At 38.0% G+C, this 27,802-nt stretch overlaps 2 protein-coding genes across 6 annotated transcripts; one reads left to right on the top strand and one right to left on the bottom strand.

Moving 5' to 3' along the window:
- LOC113686140 (uncharacterized) lies at nucleotides 1–21,100 on the top strand. Of its 4 annotated transcripts, none has more exons than XM_089204114.1 (17): nucleotides 1–169; nucleotides 5,415–5,566; nucleotides 11,242–12,117; nucleotides 12,345–12,392; nucleotides 12,550–12,702; nucleotides 12,945–13,077; nucleotides 13,327–13,412; nucleotides 13,768–13,809; nucleotides 14,028–14,134; nucleotides 14,488–14,672; nucleotides 14,866–15,147; nucleotides 15,842–16,136; nucleotides 16,857–17,070; nucleotides 17,315–17,611; nucleotides 17,733–17,791; nucleotides 18,117–18,246; nucleotides 18,461–21,100. In XM_089204114.1, exons 3-17 carry the CDS (start codon nucleotides 11,311–11,313, stop codon nucleotides 18,893–18,895), a joined length of 3,273 nt encoding a protein of 1,090 aa, XP_089060240.1. In that variant the 5' UTR covers nucleotides 1–169; nucleotides 5,415–5,566; nucleotides 11,242–11,310; the 3' UTR covers nucleotides 18,896–21,100. The 4 variants fall into 4 exon arrangements, with proteins under 4 accessions (XP_089060240.1, XP_089060242.1, XP_089060241.1 ...); XM_089204116.1 differs by lacking the exon at nucleotides 1–169 and adding an exon at nucleotides 1,149–1,380; XM_089204115.1 differs by lacking the exon at nucleotides 1–169 and adding an exon at nucleotides 1,761–1,853.
- LOC113686141 (octopamine receptor beta-2R) lies at nucleotides 21,017–27,325 on the bottom strand. 2 transcript variants are annotated; one of them, XM_089204120.1, is made up of 3 exons: nucleotides 27,078–27,165; nucleotides 24,400–24,446; nucleotides 21,017–23,631 (listed from the first exon to the last, which is right to left on the bottom strand). In XM_089204120.1, exon 3 carries the CDS (start codon nucleotides 23,608–23,610, stop codon nucleotides 22,519–22,521), a length of 1,092 nt encoding a protein of 363 aa, XP_089060246.1. In that variant the 5' UTR covers nucleotides 23,611–23,631; nucleotides 24,400–24,446; nucleotides 27,078–27,165; the 3' UTR covers nucleotides 21,017–22,518. The 2 variants fall into 2 exon arrangements, with proteins under 2 accessions (XP_089060246.1, XP_027059546.2); XM_027203745.2 differs by lacking the exon at nucleotides 24,400–24,446 and having other exon boundaries at nucleotides 27,078–27,325.
- Between the last annotated feature and the right edge of the window lie 477 nt (nucleotides 27,326–27,802).

Consider the following 27,802-nt stretch of genomic DNA (forward strand, 5'->3'; position numbering starts at 1 on the left):
GGTCAAAACACGGATCGCATAGTCTCTCAGCAGCCTTAATCCCATGATCCTACTCCATATCAAATAGCTGTTGCGTTTTGCTACATATCTGGGTAAATCGCTGATTTGTATTACCTATCAGTATGAAATCAACTTCCAAATCACTGCGTGCGTCAACGTGGAAACTCGGGTAAGGCATTTTACATATTTCTTTTTCCCGTTGTTTGGTTCATAAAGGCACGTATGCCACATTTAATACATCTTGCTCTTTCAAAATCTTAAATCTTTGGTTTCGTCTCAGCTCTTACAATGTCCGTGTACCAATAATTGTCCTATTGTTTCCTTACAATAAAGGGAATTTCGTTGACCTAGAAGAGAAAAAAAAAACTAAATGATTAAAATAACGAGAAGTAACTTCCTCACGTAGTTCTTGAACTTAGAAAAAACGCTGGTAAAATTTCCGCACAGCCCCATACTACATTATGCATTCAGTTCTTGAATAGAGAAAACAATGACAAAAACAATACATTTCCATTGGGAAAACAGATTTGTTTTACAATAGTATGGGGCTGTACGGAAACTTTACCAAAACGCTAATAAAAAGCTATCTAGCTCGAAATGAAAAAAAAAACAACAACAACAACAACAACAACAACATTTGTATGTTCTGCCAAAGAATCTTCACGACTTACACAATATACTTCTGATAACTAAGAGGTGGTTTACTCTTGGGATTATATTCTAAGCCGAAAATGAGACAAAAAGCTTTCTTATCCGGCTTTCAAAAATACTCAAGAGACGTGTAGGAATGTAGACCACAGGGGATTGTAGTAATTATAATTTGTTATCCCCATGGTTTATCACGAAGTAGATTTGTTTTAGAAGGGTTTCAGGATTCCAGCGCTACGTGCTTTCCGCACCAATCAACTTCCGGGATGTTTGCTTCCGTTTCGAACCGGAAACCACACTGGAGTATGACGTGTTCCAAAGATTAGCGCGACTACGTTAAAGTTCTATAAGCTTTTTGGCATTATCGCTTCTTGATTAAGGCTTTATGAAGAAAATTAAGACTGAAAAACACGGGTTGGGTGACGTATATTAAAACAAACTTATGTCACTCTCATTAATCCCTTAAACCCTGAGAGTGACGAACATCTTATTTCTCCTTACGGTGATCATGCTGAATCATTCAGTGAGGTCAGGGAAATAAAAGGAATGATCACTAACCCAAGAAACTTTAGTTGATAACCAAACACTCCTTGTCAGCACCGAAGCAAATGTGTAGAGGAGAGTGTGGAGAATATAGATACTGATGTTGACATGTCAAGGGTTAAACGAATAACGTCAAAATTTTTTCCCTTAACCGTCACGTCTCAATTTGCAAAACTTTGAAGCTGAGTGGTATGTATATCAGCGGAAGAAAACCCATGATAATCACCTTTTTTACCCTGTTTATCAGCTGTAATCTAAATTATGCTTGTCACCACGCTGTGCCTGTCTATTCAACACTAGGGGCAAATCCTTATTCTAAGAAACAGAATCGCTCATTCAAAAGTTCGTTTAACGTGGACAGGAATTAAAAAAAGTAATTAGAGTTAGAAATCCATGCGAAAAACACTTTAAAATTTTCCAGAGGTAAATAACCGAGTTTTCTAGCAGGGACTCGAGAAATAATGATCAAAATTTAAATCCATAAGTAACGTTTTCATGAGGGTTGCAGTGTAATTGTCTAATTTGGGAACTGTCAGTTTCATTATCCAATTGATAATTTTGTAGTGCTGTTTGCAAGCGATCATTCTGAAGATGTTACGTTAAGCAAAACTCGCTCTAAAGGACTCTAAGTGGTTGAACTCGTGAAACAACATATCTAAGTGGTAAGTCAAAAATCATTGTATGAGTTGTTCAATAGGTCCATAAACGACATTTTGGAAGAGGGAGCATTTGTAATCAACTTAGTAAAAGCGCCATTAATTACAGTGATTATCGATCATTCCAAAACAAGTCTTAAAAAAAAAAAACGTTTGCGATGCTAAATTAGATTCATAACAAAATTTCATCTATTTTGCATTGATATCATAAAGTTCTTCGGATGATATACTAGAGAATCTTGCTATTGCCTTTAAATATCGAAACTGCAATCAACAAGGTAGACAATAATGAAGTTTCAGTGAAAACTGATACAAATTTAACGTAGTTAAGGTGCAGTTTCGGATCGGCGTATGAAACTTTTAACCACGCTGAGAGTACAAAGCCATGAACCTGACGAAAGTCATGAAACGTAACCTTTCAGTGACGAAGCACGATCGTAAAAAAAGAGGGATGGTATTTTTTTTGTGCCGGATCGTCGTCTCAGACCTTTTGGGGCTTTTTTCCCTTTCCTCTTTTTTGTACTTTGGTCGAGAGCATCTGTCTTAGTCTATTTACGCACAGGGGGCTTTTGACATTTCTGATTCTGTCTGTATTACGGATGCTGTCATTTTATAAAGCTGGCATATACCCTAACTCAATTGCGAGCTGTTTGTGTATAATAATAAGGAACTGATACTTTCTCACCGAAAACAAGATGAACCTATGTCTCCTTCTGAATTTTGTCAAACAGAGCATTGAAAAATTGCATGATCGGGGCTTTTTGATGAAATGTCGTAAAGGCCAAAACCAAATTCATGATAACGGCCAGTTAGCACGAAGAAAAATATCACAAGGAGCCACTGAAAATTAAAAATGAAGACAAGGCAACTGGCTGATGCGCGTGAAAACAATAGTGACCAAGTTGCGAGTTCTTTCAAACTTAGAGTTCAGGTTTGAGCTCGTTTGCTTCGGAGATCTAGAGTGTCCCACGCTTTCTGGGTCAGTCAGCTAGGAGCATGCATTCATGATAAAGCACACTTCAGAGATTCAAATGAAAATTGCACTATGATTTTGTATTAATTCGGTTTAAGTGGGCCTTAAATGAGATCATTATGAACTGGTTGGCAAACTTTTGTTTTCCTTTTTTTAACTGAACTTGATATCCAGTTCAACACTGAATAGATATTTTGGGTTAGGTTATGGTTCTGATTGGTCATTTCGCTATAGTTCACTTGGCTTTACTCTTTTTCTAAAGCGTTTAACTTGACGACCAGTTACTACTTCTTACGTAAGGTTGCGATTTCCATTTGCTATAGGAACATATATAAGGGAGCTCTCAAACACTGGGCTGGGTTGTTCAAAGCTGGGTTTAGACAACCCAGGGTTAGTGTGAAATATGGTTTCAGATCTGAAAGCTTTAAAAGAAGATTCATTATAATTCTTTTTGTCGACAATTTGATCATGAAATTCTCCATTTAGAATAGAGAATATGATCTCAAAAAGACCGCTCGAACAAAGGAGTAGAGAAACCTAGATTAACATTTAACCCTGAGTTAGTGCTAATCGGCCTTCAAACAATTGGACCCTGGTTATTAACACTGAGAAGTAAATATTCGAACAAGTTTTCGACGCAAATTTCTGCGGGAATAAATTTGACCTTGAATTGATCCCTCTTCCTCAGAGTGAAATAGGGAATGATCGAGAATAGATAATAATCGCCAAGTTTCGCAAGTAAAAGCCTTATTAATCACTATGTTATAGTTCTCCGACAAGAGCTGAATTTTATTTGACGCACTTAAAGTTCGATATCACACGTATATATGGCGAAGGTGTCTGGCTTTGAAAGGCAACTAATAGAACAGTTTATTAGTTTGAACGAAACTGGTTAACGTGTCGCGCCAAATGGCGAGTGAAACACTTTCAATAGTTCCAAAGAGCTCTAACAGCTCCAACGAAGAGCAGAGGCTCGGGACATTCATCATTATACTTTCGATATTTTTACCCATAGTTTTGTTTTTTTAGCAATGTAGTTTATTAGATGCAGTCCTCCAGAAAATCGTGTTTTTCTAGCCCCGTACTTGTACGATTCTGCGACATTTTCGAAGGACGTGGACTGGACTAAAACTTGAAGAAATACAGAACGGAGGAAATAAGTCGTGTTCTTCGATGAATTTGTGACTTTCTTGTTCTGACTCGAATAAGTGAGAGAAAAGTAATTTATTGTAGAATCTTATTCCTGGCCGTCCAACGCGCGCCCGACATATTGTTTGCCTTCACCTCGCTTAATTTGCTAATTACGAACTAACCAATTCAGTTTTAACGCCTAAATACGAAAAATTATAACTTTTCCCTAAATATCCGCAATACATTCTGAAGCGATCTCGTGACGACAACAGAAAACAGACGAACTCATCATCAGTCACAGTCAGTAAGTAATGTGCCGCAGCATCAAATTCTCCTAAAAAAATAAAGAGAAAACGTGTTGCATGTTTATGGGAGAATAAAAGGTCAGAGGCAACAGGACAACTGCTATTTCATCGAGTTCTGTCATTATTTAGACTCAGAAGAAAAAGGCGACGAACGCCAACTATTGTTATGTTGCTAAATGCATAGACAATATAACATTTTCTTTTCATCGCTGCTTTTACTTGCCTTAGTACTGCGATGTTTGATAGAGATAGCGAGGACTAATTCCAAGTGCAAAAAAAGCAAATTTGTCGCCGTTGAAGCATTACAAAAATTTTACCTTTAGATAATAAACGTGCATTGAACTGACGGTAAATTAAACGAATAGACTTTATCAATAACAACCGCGTCGAAGCGACAAACAGATTGCTTAGTTGTGTAGATGGCAAAAAGGATTATAGGCCTTTACCAGTTGTTTACGATCACGTTAATTGAATTGTTATTACAATTATTGAAGCTAAATCCTATCATTTTGTGGTTTCGAAAAGTTACTGTAGTTCAGATCAGTTTAACCCAAAAAAGGATAATAATAAAAATAATAATAATAGTGAAACACAAGGATGTTGGTCTTAAAGAAATTTTGCTTAATCCATGTGTATTCTACACGAAGTATTTGCGCTCAAATATATGTTTTCAGTGTCAGTGCAACACCTGTTGAGCCGTCAAGCTTTGTAACCGTTTGGTATTTTGCATACTTGGCACGGTATCTCCGCGCTCCCAGCGTCTGCTGTTTGTCATCCAGAGATTTTCTGTCACTTGTTCAAAACCTGTCGATCATTGGAATTTCCAGTGTGTCAGAGTCATACAATTACGCCTTTTGTTATGGGGTGCAACGGAGAAGTGAGAAAGCCAGCCTATGTCTCGAATTTGACCGCATAACCTCGACTGATTGTTGACAGTTTACTTCTCATAACAATTTCTGATGCGCAATCTTTGCGGTGTAGTGGAACCAAAATAATCCTTCGGCCTCAAAAATAGCCTATATTTTGCCGTGACATGACCGCTGTAAACAAAAGACCACACCTTAATCTGAAGCATTTGGTGGAGCAGAAACCGGTGAATAGTCTGCCTCAAGCTCTATGGCGTAATTCTTTTTTATAAATATTTTTTGTTTTTCTCAGCAACGAATAGGGCGTTGGGACTTATAAGGCCACACCGAGTTCGAACCAAGCGGTTATTGGTAAAGTGGATACTGTTGAGGAAGTGCAGCCGGATTTGGAATTAAACGGGAAATTTCCCCCTCTGCATGGACTTAAGTCCAGATAGGTGCAAGGTCAGTTAAAGTTTTACAGTCTTGCAACTATTATCTTACATAAATTTTCAGTGATTAGTCTAATTCTCTTTGGTGTAACTACGGTATAACGCAGCTAAAATTTGGCCTGTGAAATAGACCATGTAACATTATATAAGCCTAGCCTTCATCATTTAAATGTGTTATTTCCCACACGTAATACGTTTGTTTTCGAAACGGAAGCATCAGCAAACTCTTCTTTTACTTCCTAGATCCTCATCGATTTACCAATCTCTTTATTTCATTGGTTTGTGTTAAATCAGTAGCGATCATTATATCATCCAGGGTAGATTAATTTCGATGATAAAAGGAGCGGAGTATTTTCGGGCCTCCTGCATCCTTTGGAACACTTCATCAATCACCTGTTGCATTTCGTTCTAAATACATTTCATTAGCCACGTGCGCTCATAGGTTCGGCTCCGTATACATGTATTTTTCAGGAACAGAAATAAAGTCGAAATAAAAGTCCCCATCGATGCAATTTCAGGTTTATACAATACTAAAGACAAGTGTTTAAAGGTTGTTCTTGAGTTTAATCGGAAAAGTACGACAAGATTTGAGAATAACAAAGGCATGTTCTGTCGCCGGCTGCACATCTGTCGCACCTGTTAAAAGACCTGTTACGGCTTCGGCAAAATAGTCACAGCTTCCTCTGTAGAAAAACAGTAAACGGTTCTACAAACTTTTATTTTTAGTATCTAATCGCGCATCAAACAGCCGATCGCTGTCAATGGAACGGTTTTCTGAATTTTCCACCCCTTAACACCACCGGAAGTCAGATTCAATCGAAATTTCTTTCTAATACTTCAAACTGCGTGGGCTTTTTGTTCTCAAAGAATCTTCTAATTCCCCCCGTTTAACCTGCCACTGCTCAAATACAGACAAGAATCTTACACTCTTGATCAGTTTTGAGTCACACTGGAATAATTATTCATATTGATTTAGTGCTTTGTCAGTTCTTATGAAGCAAATATGAAAAAAAAAAAACAAAACAAAAAAACAAATCGTGAACAGCGATTGATGAACGATGTCTTCACCTCTCGATTTCCGCCCTGCTACCAACCCATTTCCGGTTTTACGAAATCAAGTAACTCGTGACATTTTCTTACACATTGCACGAGAAATAAAGCTATTCTGATTTAAGCGGAACTTAATAAAAGTTTCCCTTAAATGTCTTAACAGAGCGCATTGACACCCACGTGTAAAAACACTTGGTACGGAGGGGTATTGTTATAATAGCGAGAGGGGGTGGGGGGAGGAGGGCGTTGAAAAAGAAATTGTGAAGAAAATTTTGAGTGCTTTTAATATAAGAACAAAAAGTTGACATGAGTTTCAGTGAATAGTATAATTTTTAAACAACTCATATTGTCCTATTCAAATTTAATTTTCATACTTGCAGTTTAGCTCTAGCTAAGCCGAAGGATTTTGCATTTTTTTGTACATGTATCTAACACTAACAGCTAAAACTGTTGAAGTAAACAACGATTAAACAAACACGGCCAACAACAGGTGGAAAAGTTTCAGGGCTAAAAACTCCGAGGCTAAAAATATATATTGTGCGATAAGCGTACTGTTTTACATATGTATTCCAGACTCTCCGCTCTTGCTTGGCTCCACAAAAATTTTTATATTGACATGGCGACAAGAAGGTTCAATTTACAGTTAAGATCGTTTGTTGGACTTGTCAAATGTTTTGATCCTTCGCTGCCGGAAAACAAAGGGATCTGTTTGGGCCTGTACCTCAGACTAGTCATATCCATTCGCATTAACAAAATTAAAATCGAAGCTTTTACAACGATTTTTTTCTAATCCAAAGTCCAAAGAACGAGTCCAAAAGAGGGGTGAATATCACGATGATCTGTTGAAAAAGCGATCTTGCTGAAGGGAACCGCCTTGAAAAGTGTAATGCCTAAATTAGTTTCAGTGTGATCACAGCTGATTTGGTGTTGCGTGAAAAAATATTCTAGAAACAAAGCACCTCTCTACCTCGCCCCTCTCCACTGGGGCTGTATCGGTTCTTTGTTTTCAAACCAGACCAATGAAATTCGAGAACTCACTTGTGATGAGCCCATGGAGCAGGCGCAGTAGCTACTAAGGGATGACGTTAACCCCGGGGGGAGATACCGTCAGTTGCTTTATCCGGTCAATGGCGTATATCATCGGTCATGGAACTGACGAAGCTCTCGAACAGCGCAAGCTAAAATCCGTCGACTCGAATAGAGATTTTCAAATGCGAGGTGTTCACCTCATTCGCCAGAGTTGAAAATTTCACCATACTTCCTTTGGGAGTGTTCAACGACTCAATAACGACATCTTTTGTGTGTCTGTATTCTTAAAATTCCTCTTTGGGAAACGAAACTCGACTTCCTTGCGGGGAGAGATCCAAATAAGTGCGATTTTGCTGCAATTCATCGTTGAGTTCCTGCTTTCTTGAAAAGCCCTTTGGATACTTCAAGGCATTGTTTGTGCGTGCAAGTGTTTTCCAGTGTTGGATAGCGATTTTGTATATGTTTAAGGTGAGTGAATGAGGCGTGAAACGCTGAAGATCGATTTTGCAGTCTTGGGAACGTGCAGAAACATGTAACTTTGCACTGTGCTACGTGTAGGGGGGTATCGATCTATCTCGTGTAGTTTTCCCCAGGTTTTTATCAGTACTCTCGAGTCCCAAGACTGTTAAAGCGATTTCTTTCGAGAGAGAAAATCGGTGAATTTCAAATACGATGAAGCGCTTCTAAATCGGGCGCTTTGTCGTAATGTTGTGGTCCTTTGTTCGGGCTTGTCAACTGTTCAGAAATTTCAATAGAAAATATGCTGCTACAGCAAGATCGCTTTTGTAAAAGCAAAGCTATTCGTGTCTATTATAATGATGTTTCCAAAGTGCTTATTTTGTTGTCATTTAAGATTTAAATTTCGGTTTAAACTGTTCTTTCTCAGAGCGAAGAGATCATATTGAGCTTTGTTATGCATTCGTCAAATTCACATGACCTCAAGGCAGTCTCTAAAGAATTTATTTCACAGCTCGGCACTTTTGACACTTTCTTCTTTATGTATGATGTTGAGTGGATGAAGTCGTAAATTTTAGTATTATAGTGACCGAAAAGTCTCATTTAAGTTTTACTTAGGCCATCCAAAGTCCACGAAATGTTCAATATACTACAATGTCCTTGTTTGTGACTGCACTTCAACAGGAAGTCTCGTAGTTTAGTTTTTGCTTATGAATGCATATCTCGCTTTGGTCACGAAACTTCTTGCTCGGGAATTCGAAAGTTCAGAGAGCTCGTGTTTTGTAATCTCTCAAAGCACGTTTAATCAAACATTTCAAAGTTGTGGATAAGGGCTTTGATCAACTTTTATAGGTATTCGTTTTCAATCCCAGCTGTATAATCTCGTTATAAACATAAATTAACATCTACGTAACAGTCGCCAGTTCGATGCGGTTGTAATATTTTGGAAATGTTTCTCAAGTTTTTCGCGGTATTCATAGCTTTTTGATGACCTGAAGATAGTTTACTTTGTGAAAGGAAACAAGATTGCTGGGAACATGTTCCAACGTAATCAACGAAAAAAAAACTCATTTGCAGCCATTTATAGTAACATACACAACGCAGCTATTTTCTCGTCCGTACATATATATCATGTACGAGCATCGTGTCTTGGCACAACATAGGGCCAGGGTGTTATACTTAATTATGAGTAATAATTGCACGATTGTTTAAGACATGATTCTGCTTTTCTTCTTTTAATACCACTAAAATTTTCAGGAATTAAATTTTTACTTCAAACAACATGTACTGGAAGAACGATTTTTATAGTTAAATTTAGAATATCTTGTACAATGTGAAGAGGGACATATCTTTGCTATGATTTTTAAAGGCTTGGTATGAAAGTATCAACAGACTTAATATATGACTCGTTGCTTTAGAATTTCGTTTCTCCTGACCTCGCACTTTCAAATCAGAGTTAGTCCAATAAGGAGTCTTTAAGCGATACAAGGGGATTTTGGTCTCTTTGTGAATGAGGAAAGAGTACAATTTTGATTTGTTTTCTCGGAAATGAAACTGCATCAACAAAAATAGAAGTTTTGTGGTATGACTTGAGTTTTTGATGAGTTATGTGCTTTCAGTTTGTTTTTTAGTTTTCTGATTGCCAAGCTGTTGGTAAGTGTTTCTAGAAGAAAGGGTGTATTATGGTGCAAAATTCTTTCATGCAAGGCTGACTGAAATATGTGTAAACAGGAAGCTCTTTCTTCTTTCTAATGATTAATTTACAGCCTCTCATTTTATTCCTAAGCCATAGTACCATAGTATAGGTATTTTGCGAATTATCCGTATGTGTGCCTGTTACTGTTTGAAGTTTTATACATGAAATGAAACACGTGGGCCTTGATTACTTGTACAAAAGATTTGTCTTATTTACTTTTCAAGTCATGTGAAAAGGTCACTAGAATTCAGTTCTATTTCTAGAGATGTGAAAGTTAGGTTAAATTTAGTGCAACTAGTGGGCTTCAGCATTTTGAACATGTAGAGCTTGAATTGGAAAGAGGCAGAGAAATTGTCTTTTAAATTGTCTTTAAAAATCTTATTGTACTTGTATGAAGGTGAGGATAATTTTGTTTGACTCCTTGTTTAGCAATTTAGGGATGTAATGCTGGCTTTGTTATACATGTGTACTAAATTAAGTATGGTCCACAGACTGAAGCATTAAAATTTCTCCATTTTTTAAGTAAGGAAATAGATTATCTGATGGTGGTAATTTTACATGACATGTACACATGCTAAATATTTCCTTTCTTAGAAACCTGTTTTATCAGCATTATAGAAAGTGGTTTTACTTCTGTCACATGACTGTATGATTCAGCATATTTCAATTTACTGGCTCTAAGCCATGATGAATCATTAATGTTTTGGTTGTGGGTTAAATGTTTCTTTAAACTTTGTACAAATCTATGGATTGGAAGTTAAGGAAATTTTATGGTGGTAACAACCAAAATGCAGCAAGGATCAGTGGTCTGCCTTTGTCTTCCACTTTCTGTTTTTCCCATTTTATCTATAACTTGTTTTTTTTTTTCAATTTGATGGATTCCTATTGTGTTTGTAACTACTTAGTGACAAGTTTTACTTCCTTATCATATGGGAAAAGGTTAAGCATGTGCTACAACTTATTTCCTTAAAAGGAAACATTTGAAAGTGGATTTGTCATGGTTCATGTTTGTTTGAATTTAGTTTGAATATGGCAGAAGTGTATTCATACCTGAAGAACAGCAAGAAATGTATTTTTAAAATATGTTTTTTTAGTTCCTTGTTCATATTTTACATATTAACTCACCACAGGGGTATATATACTTAGAGGAGACATTGATGTTTGACTCAGAAACTACCTTAACCTTTATTCTGAATAACACTTGGTAGTTAAGATGCAAAAATGAGGCTAACAGTCATTTTAAAATACTTATTTTATTATTAAGTTTATGGTTGAACTATTGGATACTGATATTTTTATACTGACAGCACATTTATTGGAATGTCAGTGGTATGTTCTGCTTTGTTAGATGTCTTGATATTGGTGTTGGTTAAAATTTGTGGCTTCTTTTGTATGACATTTGTATCCATTTGTATTTGAAACAACTTCATGTCTAATTGTTCATTATTTCATTGCAGGATACCCATGGTATTTAGCATCAATTAATTTCTGTAAAACTGCAGTGTGTGCATTAGTGGGTATCAATCATGCCGATTCAAACACCTCAATGGACAGAATTTCTTCAGTGTCCAATATGTTACAATGAATTTGACAATCATGACAGGCAGCCAATCAGCTTGGGATGTGGACACACATTATGTGTTTCCTGCTTGTCAAAACTGTCTAAAACACAGTGCCCTTTTGATCAGGCTTCTGTAGAGACAGACATAACCAAACTTCCATACAACTATGCATTGCTTCAATTAGTTGGAGTGGAAATACCAGACAACGGGCTTCCCCCAATTGACAGTGTTAAAGAAAATGCCACTTATTTTAAAAAATCGATAAGCTGTATTGAAAAGCTTGCCCTGTTCTTGAAACCTGTCAATGGTACTGTTAATGGTACAGTGAATGGAAACGTCAATGGCAGCACCTGTAATGGTTCTGTCAACAGCAATGGGAATAACATCCTTACAAGACCCATGCAGCGTAAGCTTGTGACATTAGTTAACTGTCAATTGGCTGAGGGTGATGGCCGAACTAGAGCCATGCGTGCGGCCAGAAGCTTGGGAGAAAGGACAGTTACAGAGCTCATTTTGTTACATCAAAATCAGCAACAGCTCTCAGCTAATTTATGGGCTGCCGTACGGAATCGTGGTTGTCAGTTTTTAGGACCAGCCATGCAGGAAGAAGCTTTGAAACTGATTTTATTGGCTCTTGAGGGTGGTGAGGCTTTGTCCAGAAAGGTTTTGGTTCTTTTTGTGGTCCAGAAGCTGGAATCTCAGTTTCCGCAGGCGTCCAAAACAAGTATTGGCCATGTAGTGCAGTTGCTTTACAGAGCATCCTGTTTTAAGGTGAGTTTATGCTCCATTAGGGAGGATGTCAGTGGATGTCTGTTAAAAATGTGCAGTCTACACAGAGGACTTTGTTTTTTATGTACAGTAGGTAATCAAGTGTTCCATGCCTGTAGTAGATTATAAATGTAATTAAGAGGTTTCTGTGTGATGCACTGTGTATGTATTACTAAAATTGCATTTTACAAGTGTTGAACTGCGAATGTTGACTCAATTTTTTCATTCAGGTTGAGAAAAAGAACAATGAATCATCTCTGATGCAGCTCAAAGAACAGGTACAGTTTCAATGAAATAGTTCATAAGTGTTTTAAGATGTATCTACCATTCAATTTCCAGGTTGGTTAATTTTTTCAAGTGAATACACATTTGTATTGGTTGTGCTTGTTAGACTTAAAATCACTATTTCATTCTTTTTTTTTTTTGTGCCATCAGTACCGTACCTATGATGCACTACGGAAAGAACATGATGCACAGATTGTGCAAATTGCAACAGAAGCAGGGCTGCGCATTCTCCCAGACCAGTGGTCCTCACTGCTCTATGGGGACATGGATCACAAGTCTCACATGCAGTCTATCATTGACAAGGTATGGTGCTGAGTTATGGTTTCAGCTTTAATGTTGTAAAACCCTACATGTAAAACAATGGAACTAAGCTTGTTGGAAATATTTTTGACATTATTGTTCAAGATTCAAAGCAGCAGTGCCATCATTGTATTTCTATCATGAAAAGACCTGTCAATTTTTCAAAGGAGTGGTGTGCATCACAATTTTATCACTAGAAATGGTAGCAGTACTGTAAAGACTAATTTATTTTATTTTGTTTTTAGCTCCAAACACCTGCCTCATTCTCCCAGAGTATCCAAGAGCTGATCATTGCCCTACAGAGATCTGGTGATCCTGGGAATCTCTGTCAAATGAGAGATCAGTTTGAATTACTGTCCCAAATTGATGCTTCTCCAGGTTTGTGTGGCACTCTCTTTTGCTAGCATAGCAAGTTATCACATACAGAAGCACATGAATTTTCATTGACTGAAGCTTAAATAAGTTATTGACATTAGTGGCCTGTTTTGTTTAAGTTTTTCTTTATAACTGGAGGATCATACACATGAAGACACCCAAGTTACACAATTACAAGTACATGTACTTCAAGGCCAAAAACAATATTGCATTACCAGTTAAGATAAAGTGTGTCTTTAATTTTCCCTGCAGAGGCATCATGTCCAGCCTGGGATGAACTAGAACAAGCCATGGTTTCTGTGCATTCTGTGGTCCATGGACTTGTTGATTTTTCAAAAGTGAGTGATGGTGTTTTTTTCTTTCAAAATAAAAGCCACTCATTCCTTGATTTGACTCTCTTTTGATTACATGAAAACTACATGAGAGCTCTTTTGGCAGAGGGAGGATGATCATTGTGATTAAGGTTGCTTTTGGCAAAGGCTAATTTGAAACATCTGCAGGCCTATCATTACAAAAGAACAGATTTGAAAAAAGCACTAGATGCATACAGAAGCAGCAAGAACAACCATTGAGTATATAAGGGTCTCTTTATATAAGTAGATCATAACCATTGCTGACAGTTTTAGTAATCATAAAAGTACTGAGTAGTACAAAGCATAGCTTATGCTTTTCCTTTATTTTGAATATTATTAGTCACATGGCAGAGGAATGAAAGGATCTGGTGATCCACCACAAGTAAGTGCAATTTGAAGTTTTTTGTTTTTGTTGTAAATTTCTTTAATTTCCAGTGATCTTTATTTAGTCTTACTCACTGTAGTCTTATTTGTGCATCAATCCAGGCAGGTGTACTAGTAAACTGGGTCTAGATTATCCCTAAAAGCAAAGTAATAAGTGTAGTATTTACATTGGTTCTTTTCAGGATAATAGCAATTTTTTTCCTCCTCTTTTTTTAGTCACACAACAACAAGTTCAAAACCAGTATGTGCAGGGATCACACAAGAGGAGGATGTCCTAGAGGTCCCCACTGCACATTTGCACACTCAGAGGAGGAGTTAGAGAAGTGGGTGTTGATCTGATTCTTTGCTTTAAAGTTTAACAACTAATTTTCATGCTGAGCTATTGTTAGGTCCAAATACTATTGTGTTTTTTTTGGGTTGCATTATCCTAAAGTCTTATTTCCTAAGCCTACAATAAACATTTGGACATGAATCACAGTAGACCTCTTATAGATGAGTAATATCAGCCACATCACAAATTCAAGTTTCTTTCTATGATCATGGATTGTATATTGTGTCTTAGAAAAATGAAAATAAAAGCTGATCTAAACATGTCAAAACACATTATTTTTTTCAACAACCAGGGTTTGAGCAGTAATCCATGTTCTTCTTTAATGTGTGTCACTTTTAATCCCAGATTTGGTAGAAGAAGAGCTCCAAGGCCTCGGCCCTCACCCATTGCTAGAGGACCAGGACCATCTGTAGCACCAGATCAGTTTTCACCCCTTGAAAATGGTTGTGATGGCAGTCCAACAGCTACCCAGGCTCCTACAAATGGTGTTAATGGCTCTGCAAGGTCATCTCCACTTTACATTTCTCCTGGTAAGAATTATTGTGAGTTTATTACATTGTAGTCACTGATTGTGTCTTGCTCCCTTTTTTCTCATGGCCGGTTCACTTAAAGTATGTACAGATACATGTATCTCCCCCCAAAGTCACATAAGGCTTTATTCTACACACCCCTTCCATTTGGCTCTGTGAACTGTCACTGAGATAACACTGGTTTGTTCTTCAGGTGATGTCCCACAGTCCACTAATTGTTATGTACCTCAGGCTCAAATGGGTCGCCGAGACAGCCAGGAACAGATACTAGCACATAGAATGAAGCAAGTATCCTTGCACCCAAATGAATCTCAGTATCCAAATGGCTTTTGTGGACAGCGTCCAGCTTATGATCATTATGTATCTTCACCTGGAAGGGAGAGGCAGCAGTTTTTCCCATACTACACTCCTTCAGCTGGTCACCCTGGAGGTTCATATTCCAGTGTGGTTTCCAGGGGAAAGGATGTTCCAGTCGGTAAGAAATAGTTATATTCCTCATGAAACTAGTGGACATTATTGCATGGAGAAGACTAGCAGTAGAAATTCATAACCTTGTAATCTGCATCAGAAGTGACTTCATCTTGTGAGAAATGAGAACACTACATTGTTGTTAAATGTTTTGCATTACACTATCGGCTTGATTTATGCAGTACATGTAACTGAAACAGGGATAAGGTCTCGATTTGGAAAGAATGACTGTTTACAGGAACTTCTCAGAGCTGGGTGTCACTCTCATTGTCAACAAAACAATCTTGAACCCTTTAACCTCTAAGAGCACCTAGCATCAAATTTCACCTTAGGATCAGCTTTGAGTCCAACATTAAGGTCATGAGAATAAAAGAAATGATTGTCAACTTAACACTTTAACTCCCAGATAAAATTTTAAATTCTCCTTTCTGTCAACCATACAATTCTTATCATATTAGTTCAGATAATTTAGTGTTGGATCAACTAGTTATCCCCAAATTGATATTTTTCTTTATTCTCAACACTTATCTGGTTGATATTGTATTGATATTGTAAGGAGAAACTCTGTCTTGGTCACTCAATACCATGGTAAAATTAAGGTAAAACAGTCGGGAGAATACATATAAATTATGTTGATAGGGTGCAGAGGGCTAAAGCTGTTTTTTTTGTTTTCTTTTGTTCTTTTTCAACCATTTTCACAGGAGTTATGACTCCACCACGAAGTTCTCCTTTGACTGTCCAAGATGAAGGATCTGGACTGAATGGCATGGTGAACGGAATGGCAAATGGCTTGGCAAATGGAATGACTAATGGCATGCCAAATGGCTTATCGAATGGCATATCAAATGGCCATATTGACCATCATGTGGGTAGGGTTGATCACCCTTCTCTGTACAATGGTAGACACAGACCTCGACCCTTGCAGCCACAGCCCGGAAGTTACCACACCTATGATCATTCATATGGTGGCTTTCCTTCAGACCCAACTTATTACAGGTAGATTTCCGCTGCTGCCACAATATGTACTGCTTGTCCAAGTCATAGCAGTATTTAAAGTTTAACTGTGAAATGTGCATGTGCTTTGCAGTTTTGTCATCCATTAAAGACGATTTATTGAATAAGAGATCTGAGGATTGAATGGCAAGGAGTTGTCTCATGGTGTTTACCCTGTCTGGGACTGACCGTCTGTTTTATTGTAGAATAACGTGACCTTTTTCCAGATTTGGTTTTGATTCCCAAAGCAGTGATGAATACAGTTCAAGGAACTGACTGATTTGGCTGGACAGTTGTGAAATTCTGTAATTAGAGTGGTCTAGTTAGCCAGTTGTTGGAGATATTGTAAAGTCTATGTCCCGAAACTTCTGAATATTGCAACAAAATCAAAACTCAACTTACAAGTAGATTAACACGCTAACGAGAAGGTTTAGTTTCTAGGCCTTAGTTGTATAAAAGTCGGATGACGTTATCCAACGGATAAATGGCTCTTCAGCGGATAAGTGATTGCAAAACCTACTACGCTGCTCACCGAATAGGGATTTATCCAACCTTTGAACGACTGGGGCCTGGACAACAAGTGTCCTGTATTCAATAGATTTATGCGTTTTATCTGCAACTCTTAGGCGATAGGAGTTTGCAGACCAGTATTTTGCTGTAATCCTTTCTCTCAGGCACATTCTTATGCAATCTTCTGTTGTATTTCATTACCTTTGTGAACAGTGCTCCACCAGATTACTACCCCTCGCATTACAGTGGGAGGCAGTTGTCGTCGTATGAACAAGTTCATGGTGTGATGGGGTACCCATATACGCAGCGCGGTGATTACCACCCTTATTCAAGGATAATTGACTACCCTGAAGCTATCATGCATAGGGGGATTCTACTGCCACAGGGAAGGAGTCCTTATATTCCATCAGATGTTGGTGATGATAAGGTTTGTTCATCTGTACATGTTTTCTCTGTTCACTCTGTAATCTGATTCTCCATGCACTGGAATCACGAAAAACCAGTTTTAAATGATACTAGTGCACTTCTCGGCGGTGCTTTCCAGTTTTTTATTTATTTATTTATTTATTTTTTTGTCATCAGTATCTTTTATCCTCACCTGAATCAATATAGAATCACTTGTCAACACTTGCACCCGTAAATGATGCTATTTTTGTGTGAAATTTTTCTAGAATGACATATTATCCCAGCGGAAAAGCGATGCGACCCTTGACTTTGATCCGTCTGAGGTTTGGAGGAAGGACAATGACAGTGGTGTCAGCTGTGGTTCCCCTCTGAGCCACTCTCCTGCAGCCAGTCAATCGTCAAACTCCAGCTTGTCACCAAGGCAACAGTCCCCTGTAGGGTGGCAACATGGTAATGATGCTACTGACATTTGGAGAAACATAAATGAAGACAACAATGGTTTCCCGTCATCTTTAACCATCACTGACTCGACGCAAATTTGGAGTCCACCTCGTGGAAATGAGGTATTCTTAAAACACATTGAATCTTTGAACTATAATTGAGCTCTTTGCCAAAGAATTGATCTTTTGACTTGTAGCCTTTGTGTGGCTATCTCAAACTAATCTTAGCTCAATTTATTTTTAGCATTCTCAGGTGCGCAAGTTATGGCATCCACTTTATGACTTGAATGACGAATGGTCGAGGTAGGCATAAAAGGATTCTGTTTTGGTTTTAACTTATTAAAAGGAGGGAAGGGAAACGGATTGGGGAGTGGAAGATTGTGTACTCTTTGAACCTGCTGTTAGCTAAGGAAGCGTTAAACCATTTAAGACACAAAATAACCGCGTGTAAATAGTTTGAAAGGTTGTTTGGATTTTTTTCTGCGTGATATTCAAACCCAGGAAAGGTAGACCATGGTAGCTTATCTTGCAACCAGCCTGCAGATGTTAATTGTTACGCAGCGTTGAAATTGTTTTACGTGATAAAAGCGAAAGATTCTAGTGGTTTTTTAATGTTCTTATTTACCAGCCAAGAGGAGCAGATCAAGAAAGATGAACAGTATGCACGTGCTCTTCAGGAACAGCTGAAGCAAGGTGAAACAACAACCCCTCCGGAAACAAGAGGAAGCGAGCTGCCATCGCAGGGCCGTGACCCACAAGTGAGTGAGAAGGTCAGGGGGGGTGCATTAACGACTGCTCGTTTATCTTACATAACGTGATTTCAGTAAATTCAAATTTTGGTTGTTAGTAGTATTTTTAAGGTCTTCACCAAACGCAAGGTTTCTTCGAGGTGTTATTTCACCTTCTCTACCAGAATTTTCTTCAGCACATAGTGATTTCTCCGCGTAATCTGACCCTCACTTTCCCTTTCAGGATGTTCCTGACCGCGGCTTGACTATTGATAACTTGGAGACCGAGGCCGAAATGAAGCGGAGAAAGCACGAAGAACACAGGCGCCTGCTACAGGAACGCCGACAACTTCTCCAACAACAAGAGCGAGAAAAGCAGGAACGTGACGACCGCAAACTTGCGGAAGAATTGGCTCTTCGAGATGCTCAGCAAGCCGGCATAGTACCAGATCCTCGCTGTATCGTGAAGCCTTCTTTTGCCAACGTGATCTCCCGCGGGGCCCCCATGGGGCTTGGCTTCAGTGGTAAGGGGAGTGATATTCCAGGGGAGCATGACCCTTTCCGTGGGTTGAGCAGCTACCGTAGCTCCTGTGCATCCTCTTGGACCAGTAGTGATGACGTCATGGATGCATCAAAGGTGACGTCAGGCTGTAACGGAGATATCCGCGTGCAAGAGTGAAATGTTGTCAATGTTAAATAGGAATCGTCATTGTACAAAGTGTTAGCTTGAATAATAACTTTTAAGAGTGTTGACGATTATGCAAAGAATCGCACCCGGGTCGAATCGCTTGACAGTTTCTTATTCTAGGTGTTTTATGGAATGTTCCCTTTTTACGGTGTGTTTAGCTTGATTATCTCCCAGTTTAACTGGATATTTCGTCTTGTCTTTAACTAATCATTGTTAAATTGAAAGCACTTTTAAAGTGCCGGTCAGTAGTCAAGGTTTTCAGTGAAATGTTTATCAATGGTTCGTAGGAAACTGGTTGTATTTTTACAGAATTTTGGATTCTGTAAGCGTAATGATAATGCAGCAATTAGTTTTAGAAATTACCGATTTCGAATTTTTGTGTTGACTTTTGATACTAGCGGGTTTGAATAGACAGTCAGACGTCAACTCTTTCCCAGACTCTTTCAATCTGTTGGTTGGAAGGGAAAAGCTGCGAACGAGGTTAAGCCTAAAGCGAGGAAGCTGTGATGCATGAGCTGTTCACAACGAAAATGCTTCAGAGCAGATGATTATCGCATGATGAGACTGCACTTAAACAAATGCGATTGACATCAAAGGGTAAACTCCAAATTTATATAAACAAGTAGGAAATCGTTTCAATCAAAATGGTTAATTTGTTTTGATGTAAATCTATTGTGAAGAGAGCATGATTAGTGTTCAAGTTGAAATATCAATCCCTGTTATCTGCTTGAATCTCGAAGGCTTGAGGGAAGCACAGCTTTCCTCTCCATTCTGGAAAAACATTGCGAAAAGAAAAAGTGCAAGAGAGTTCAAGGATGATTTGTGTAGACGAATGCTTTTTACTCTTTTGAAGGACAGCGACGTTCGTTGTCGTTGAAGAATTAAACTGGACTCTCGTCTAGTAAATTAGTGATAAGCATGTCTTTGTGTATTTGGCCCAGGTGGCAGTAAGAGATTTGAGAGGCGAAATCGTATTATATTAGCTCTTTAACTGACCGAAGGCATTCGTTTATTCTTTCAAGAATCGTTTGATTAACTCTTGACAAACGTAGTGTCCATTGATAAATATGTATCGTGAGAAAAAATAATAATAATGTGATTTGAATTGCTGACAATTTATGGTGTCGTGTAAAACAATGGATGTATTTCGTCATTTCAGATAGAGTTAGTATTAACGAAAAGAAACTGTAAATTAGTATTGTGAAGTTATATTTTTGGCTAGGTCAGTGATACGTTTGTCTTGTTTATTTGATTTTAGTGATTTAGTATTGCCATATCTTCTGTATGTTACTTTTTTCAAACATTTGCTCAATTGTTGTCCAATTTTTGGCATTGTCAATTTTTTAATTTGTTATTGCTATTATATATACATATACATGTCGTGAATTGTTAAAAATCGGTAATAAGGAAATGTGTTTTGTGTTTCTTAACCGTATATTTATATTGCGTAGTTTGGGTTGAAGCTGGGGGAGTTTTGTCCGTTGAATTTTAGATACAATCTGCCCTTTTTTTTAGCGTGAGTGCTTTCTAAAGTTTGCTAGGAAACAATTTAAGTTTATGAATTAATCAAATCTTGACGAAAAAAGCAACCAACTAGCTTTAAACTTTCGTTCATGTTCTTAAAAGATTAACTTTTGAATTCGGGTTCAAATGCGTGTTAATACTCATGAGGGTTTGAGATTTTGATATTTAACGAAATATTTCAGTGGCGATAAATTATTATTCCGCTCTGATCTGTAGTGATGGACTATGTGGGAGGGTTTGTAATTCTAAGAGTGGCGATTTGAAGGCATTACTCAGCCTATTAATTACTGCTATTAAAAAGAATTATGTATAATATTAGTACTCATTAGAAATATTAAAAGTAGGTCGTGACAATTTTGGCCCCAAAATTTATTTAGCGCCGCAGGTGCGCAAGTGTGCGGTACACCATAATTGGGCAACTTATCGTTTTGTTTTCGTCGCATGGCTTTCATTTTTCCTTGGGAGGAGAGACTCGGGGAGGTGTGAATTAAATCAAATGGAAGCCAAACTGTCGTAAAGGAACGAGTTGGTTGCGTCTTGATTATCATGATTCTAGCGCGGAAATAAAAGACACCAAACGATTGTAAACGCGTTGTTATAGTATATTTTATTGTACAATAAATTTGTATGTTGTTTACTAGTAGAAAAGGCTAATAAAAGTTGGTAATGTGAGATCAAAGGTTATCCTTTCGCGTGGCTTTAAGTAGTGAAATATGTTTTTTGCTAGAGATACGTTTTCATTCCTTTGTGCCGACTGTTTTTGAATATTGTGGGGAAATGAAATTTTTTTTCCATTCCCGTTTTTCGTCTATTTTCAGCGCTGTTAAAAAAGGAGGTAAGTCGCATGTCCAAACTCTATTCCCTTTTCCTCCATTCAATTTTTGACAATTTTGACCGTTCTCGGAAATTGCTTTTTGATTTCGGACGCTTTCCCAAATTTTCGGATGGTTCCATTCATTGTCGGACCCTTGAGTCTGTTATCGGACTCTTTCGTCCGTATTCACAGTATTTGTTCGATGTTTCTTCCCGTAAGCTTTTGTCGCTCCGTTCATTTTTGTTCGAAAGGCTCCGCTCTAGAAGAAGTCTCTGGCCTATATTTTAATATCTATTATTGTTTATACAATAAGCATTGTTTTTAAGTATTCATGATATTTTCTCTTGACATAAACGCACATGTATCGGTAAAAGCTCGGTTCATGCAACAAACGAATGGGAGAAAACTTTTATCTTCGGCGCATGACGTCATTCCAATCAAACATGGCCGCCAGACTAAAACGAGAAACTTGAATTCATGGAGAATTTTTGATTGAGCGTCTTTACTGCCAAAACTAAAGAAATCACAAGGGACAAATGCTCTACAGAGCCAATGAGCACTCAAAGGAAAAATGAGTGTTAGAGGCGCGGGAAAACGCGGATGACCAAGTCGTGATTGGTTTTCTAATCTTGAATCTTATTGGTTGGAGTTTTCTGCACCAATCACAGGTCACTTCCCGGATGACTTTCGTCACTCAGTTGAAAACTGTATCGATCGCTGAAGCAATTCTCTATGCGCTCTATAAAGCGGTATGGACGAAGTCTTGTCCGTTCAAATAAACATACCCCCCCCCCTCCTTTACAAATTACATTAAACCACGCGACATATCATGATAAAATTAGTGTTCCAAAAAAGAAAAATAGGCATGAATAAAACACACCTGGCTGATGGACTGCGTTGTGAATTAGTCGCTCTTGTTTTGACCGAACTGCAAATTTATCAAAACTTCTGAATGACTTCTGGATCTAAACATGGGTGATTTCACTTGCAACTTAGCCAAGTTGGTGTTTTCACATATTTAACAATCTAGTGTTACATCAGTCATTTCCAATTTATTTCCATGGGAAATGCTTACGTTTATTTTTTTATCGCTGTATGGAAATGGATTTTGTGGCCTCCACATCTGGAGAGACGTAGCGTGACAGCTGTAATCTACAGGCGTGGTTGCGAGCACATTACCATGCAAAACTGTTTCACCCTCTCTATTGGTAAACCAAACCCCGCGTTTGGCCAAGATAGCTGAAGAAACATCTTGCGTTCCTGCTGAGTCCCTCATCTATCCGCGGCATGTTATGCATTTTTTGATTTCCTTCTTTATGTCCCTCTTAATCAGCCCGTAAAAAAAGGGATTCAGGGCAGAGTGAGCCAGAAGGAACAACCACGATATATTCATAGTGGTGTGAGGCGAGTGAGTCGGAGCTTCTGTGTTGCTGAAAGATTGTTTAAAATGAAGATAGGCTGCAAAGAGCCAGCAACCAACGAACACCAAGATCACGATGCCAAGTACCGTGATAGATCGATCGTGATTTGGATGTCTTGGTTTTGCCTTGAGAGGTGCAGTTTTACCATCTGTAGAGCGTTCCACATCAGATTCCATTCCAGTACTTGACAATTCGCTCTGTGCTCTACTCCTTGCACTGGCCACGGTCAGATTCGGTGCAGTGAATTCTGTTTCTTTCAGCACATCTTCTGCAGACATAGTAACGGAGTAGTTGAAGTCCACTTGATCTTTGAGGCGCTTCTCCTGTTTTTTATGTCTCTGTATGATGCACACGATTCGCAAGTACGCCAGAGGTAGCGCAATGCAAGGAAGTCCCACAAACAGGAGTGTTTCGGTGATGGCAAACGCTTTCATTCCCGTTCCCTGTTCCTCAGGACTCTTCAGCAGGTAGGTGAAGTGAAGGAGGGTCACGAATAAAGGAAAGAACCAACATAACAAGATAGGGATCAAGTACTGACTGACTTCAATTACGACGGGGTACGTTAAAGGACGAGTGACAGACTTGTAACGATCCCAAGTCACCAGACATAAGCTCAACAGTGAGGTGTAGACGAAAAATTCGTACATCGCCAGCTGGATCTCTCTGGAGCATGTTGTCCAGTAGGTGCATAGTAACTCAGGTGGGGTTACAAACAATCCCACGCACAAGTCCGCCAAGTTTAAGGACAGGACAAACTTGTTTGACAGGTTGCGTCGCAGCCTCCGTCTTGTTACGAGGAGAAATATCAGTGGGGTATTTCCGAGAATCGTGAAAAGTGCGAGAAACACTCGTATAGTCCAGTACAAGCGGCTTTTCGCAGGATTGAACGAATGAAGACGTTCTGTAGAAGGCCCCGCGACAACTGAAGTGTTTGAACCAGTTGCCATTAAAAATGATTGATCCAAGTTCTGAAGCAAGAAACAGAGATCAGCGCATAAGATCATAAGATCAGCGCATTACCTGAACTCTTTTTTTAAAGAACCTTTTTATGATAAAATTTGAGGCTGAAATTAATGCAATGTTGAGAGCGCTGGTGTTTAGAACGTGCCAAGCTGATAATAGAAGGTAACTAGGGACGAACGAAACCCTTTTATTTTCTATACATTTTTTTGGAACGAAAAGCACGCAATAACACAGTGACCTCCACCTGTTTCCCAGAGCATAATTCTGTTTCTAAAGCAAGCAGAATTTTGGGCAGAAAACGTCATGTCTAAGAACTGAGCTGATCATTTAGACTGGCCACCGCAATTGATTTTTTAACCTATTCAAATTGTCTACTCAGTTGGTAAAACCAAATTACCTTGTAATATCCCCCACAGACAAAACACTACAGTTTCTTTAGAAAATTACCCCTTTTATTCGTTGTTTACTAGTTTGGTGAGCAGATATGACACGCATTGGAATTGGAGACAAAGACTCCCGATACGAAATTAGAGACGTTTAAGACACCTGTTAGAGATACGTGCCTACTTTCAGCCCTGCAAGAAAATTTTCCCCGTACACTAAACATCTTTTTCTTTAGTTTTATTTTCTAAATAGACCAAGTTACTGGGGGAAAATTGAAGGAAAAAATATAAGAAACATGCATCAAAATAGCCGTAACTTAGATTTCAGCACCATTTTAATTTTTTTTGGTGTCGGTTTTTCTAAGCGGAAGATGATAAATGTTTGCTTACCTTGGGGACAGAATTCTGTTTCGCGAATGTTCTTATTATCAATTGTGCTGCCGTGTTGAACGTATGCAAATAGCAAAAAACGATGAGATGTTTGTCAGTAGAACGGAAAGATAAAATTAATTATGATAAAAATCCTTTATCAGTTATTTCCACAATACACCGTTTTGTCTCAAAAATTTTTGATTGCTACTGGGTTCATATCTTTGACTTTTAATTTTAATTTTTTGTTTTAATAACTTCTAGCTTACACCTGGAGGGTGTGTCGACTCTAATGGACATACATTTCTGAAAGTAAACCTGCTCATCAGGTTTCGTTCAAATAAGCAAAGCAAAGTTTTTTGATACAGAGCCAGTTTCATAATCATTCTAAGCTTTTGAGTCATGTCCTTGCTATTCTAGAGTTCCTTTTACAATACTTTTAAACGTCAGCAATCATTATCATAGTCCAATTAAAGCGATTTGATAAAGATGTCTTACCATCCTTGTCGATATATTTTGTTTAAGATCGAATGACAGCATATGAGAGAAATACCGGTTGGCGCAATCGGCCTCTTTTTCTTTAATCTCCCTGAAAACTTTCTGGAACTCGGCGCGAACAGTGGGTGGGTTCTTTCACGTCTTCTACGTTAAGGGCAAAAACGTGCGCCTAAAAGTTTTAGTTCTTGACCAGGAGGCGTAAAACCACTTTCATATGTCCTTGTGAGGACTAAAAATTCCCAGTTATTCAAGATTACAAGTGTTGATCCAATTCAGAGCTCCAACCATCGACCACTCGCGCGGTATTACGGCACCGCCTCTTCCAATTTGTTCTTTGAACTTCGTAATTTTTTTTCTCAGTTTTATCGTCAGAATCATCAGCCTTATTTCTATGGCTTTTTGAGGCTATTTTACAGTTGTATCAACCCAGTTAATGATATAAGCGAATTATGTTGTAGTATCTCTTATCGACGTAGCAATACATTTTCTTTAAAAAACTTGCCCCCTTTATTGATTTGTTATTTCTATGGACTCTCAGAGAACTCTACTCAGTTAAAGAACCTTGCCGTATGCGAATGCATTTTGTTTGTCGTCTCAATCGGCGCCAAATCTCCCTTCAGCTTAAAAGCTTATCCTTAAGCTTTTGATACTCTGACTCATTCTTTCAACTTAAGCTACAAATATGCAATTGTATTATTATAATAAATTCACCATCATCATTCTGAAAAAAAATGATTGATATATCTAGATTTTGAAAATAGGATGTATCACTGGAAAATTTACCTTAAAGGGCAAAAGAAACAAAACGGAAATTAAGGAAAATTGTAAATAATTGTTGAAAAACCCAAACATTGCAGCTTGCGGGAAGAATTATCCAGGATCATGTTTGCAACCAAAAAAAGAATTGGAGACCTAATTACAAGATGTTACAGCCATCTGTTGAATTTAAGATGTGTTTATTGCTTTCAAACTGACTAAAAGTTTAGAACAGTAAAAGTGACTGTAACGAACGCAAGTTATCGACTTTCTTTTTTACGGCAATTAATAGGATCTAGTCTTGAAAAAAAGGAAAAGAGGTAAAAAACATTATCGATATCAGTCTGCATGAATAGATTTCTGGGATAATGTCAGTTAGTTATACCGCGTGCGGCTTATAACACCGGCTGTCATTCTTCTGCGCTGCTTGGGAAACGTCACAAAGAGACAGAATGTAGATTAAGAATAACGCCGCAAGATTTCACATGGTGAACATGACTTATTTGCAATAAGCTTTTACCTGTACCCCGAAAATGCAATTTCACGATTGTCCGTTTTTTCAAAGACAACAGGAACGCATTTAGATTTAACTCCAGCAGTGGTCGTTAATTGTATGTGATCAATTATTGATAACATATGAGTCATCTCTTTTTAAGATGCGGTGATAGGGCTTTAAAAGTCGATAATTCAGCAAAATGTTTAAGTGTAGCTGTCGGCGAGTAGAATGAAAATAATTCAAAATTCAAAATGTCTTTCAAATCTGAATTATTTGTTGGCCGTACGTGACTCACTAAAAAAAGTAGAAACACAAACTACAACCTCAAGATTCACCTCTCAGGGTTTGTTTTGTACATGTTATAGTTTCAGATTTTTAAGCCATGGCAAAACGTATTACTCTCAGGCTTGAATTTTCGTCCTCAAAAAACTTACGTAGGGAGTAATTCATTAACGAAAAAAGGCAAACAAAGCAAAAGCCCTTGCCGTAAGTCAAATGTAGGAGTTCAAGATTTGAAAGCTATCATCATTCCTGATTGCTTCTTAACCAACATATCCCGTCCCACGGCAACAGAAAGCTTTGGACAGAATGTTCACCTACAAATTATCATAAGTGTTAAGTTTCTACCTATAGCCGACTTTTATTCCAGAGCTCATAATTTATTTGATGCGTCTGCAACGACAAATATTTGGCCATGAGTAGCCGTTAGAACGAACAAGTAAGGATGAAATAAAGATATTTTAAAATTTACGCCGAAAAGAAAATTTAGGAAAACGAATTTAGCCAACATTTTTATCAGACGTCGGTAACATGTATTTTGTGACACGAGTTTTCCTACGACGACAAAATTATGACGCAAAATGCCCTCTGTGAAAAACGATAATACGCGAAAATGCCGGCTTAAAAAAAATATTTCTTATGCACAAAAAGGCAAAAGAAATGTACCCACCTTTTTATCGAGGAAGCGCTCCCAAAACCATTATTTGCGGTACACAAAAACACTCTGTACTTGACACGAATTGTTATAACTTTGGGTTATCCGTGTGGCATATTGAAATTAGATGGCAGGAAATCCAATTGGCCGGAGCTGTCACGTGATCTGTATTAACAGATTTCCCGCTTATCAGCGCACTCACTTGACGTGTCTTTTCACTCACTGAGAGACAGGTCGTTTATTCTTACAACTCTCTTAAAATTAACTTAGGGCTTTCACCTGCGGAAAAAAAAAATGTTTTCTCCCTTTATCTTTAAAACGTTCAATTTTACGGTGTCGTGCAGTGAATAATTTTTTCATTCGTGATCTTCGCTCGAAACCGCAAAATTTAAAATTTATACACAACATTGAGATTGAATACATTTGAAACCAACACCTGTAATTATTTCCTAATTTGTTTGAATTATTCATAAAAACGTGCGAGATAAATAATAAGAGAGGGAAATACTATTTTTAGTAGCTGACAACACTGGTATACAGTTGGGAGAGATGTCTTACTCACCAAAAGAGGAATTATAATTTGATATACCACATAGAACTTCTAATTCATCGACAATATGGTGTGGCAGTTTTAGGGAGGCATTAGGAATCAAATCTTTAGGAGTGTGAACTTTTGGACCTTATGGTCAAACCGGTGAAAAACAAATAAATGTAATTAACTTGTTTTTATTATTTTCAGA

Source organism: Pocillopora damicornis, chromosome 4 (assembly GCF_964200805.1).
Source record: "Pocillopora damicornis chromosome 4, jaPocDami1.2, whole genome shotgun sequence".
Lineage (NCBI taxonomy): Eukaryota > Metazoa > Cnidaria > Anthozoa > Scleractinia > Pocilloporidae > Pocillopora > Pocillopora damicornis.

Excerpts from the sequence above, each read along its gene's own strand:
- LOC113686140 (XM_089204114.1), top strand. The coding sequence starts at position 11,311 with ATGCCGATTCAAACACCTCAATGGACAGAATTTCTTCAGTGTCCAATA. Across the intron at positions 12,118-12,344 it reads ACAGAGCATCCTGTTTTAAG|GTTGAGAAAAAGAACAATGA; the intron begins GTGAGTTTATGC and ends TTTTTCATTCAG. Across the intron at positions 13,078-13,326 it reads CCAAATTGATGCTTCTCCAG|AGGCATCATGTCCAGCCTGG; the intron begins GTTTGTGTGGCA and ends TTTTCCCTGCAG.
- LOC113686141 (XM_027203745.2), bottom strand. The coding sequence starts at position 23,610 with ATGGCAACTGGTTCAAACACTTCAGTTGTCGCGGGGCCTTCTACAGAA.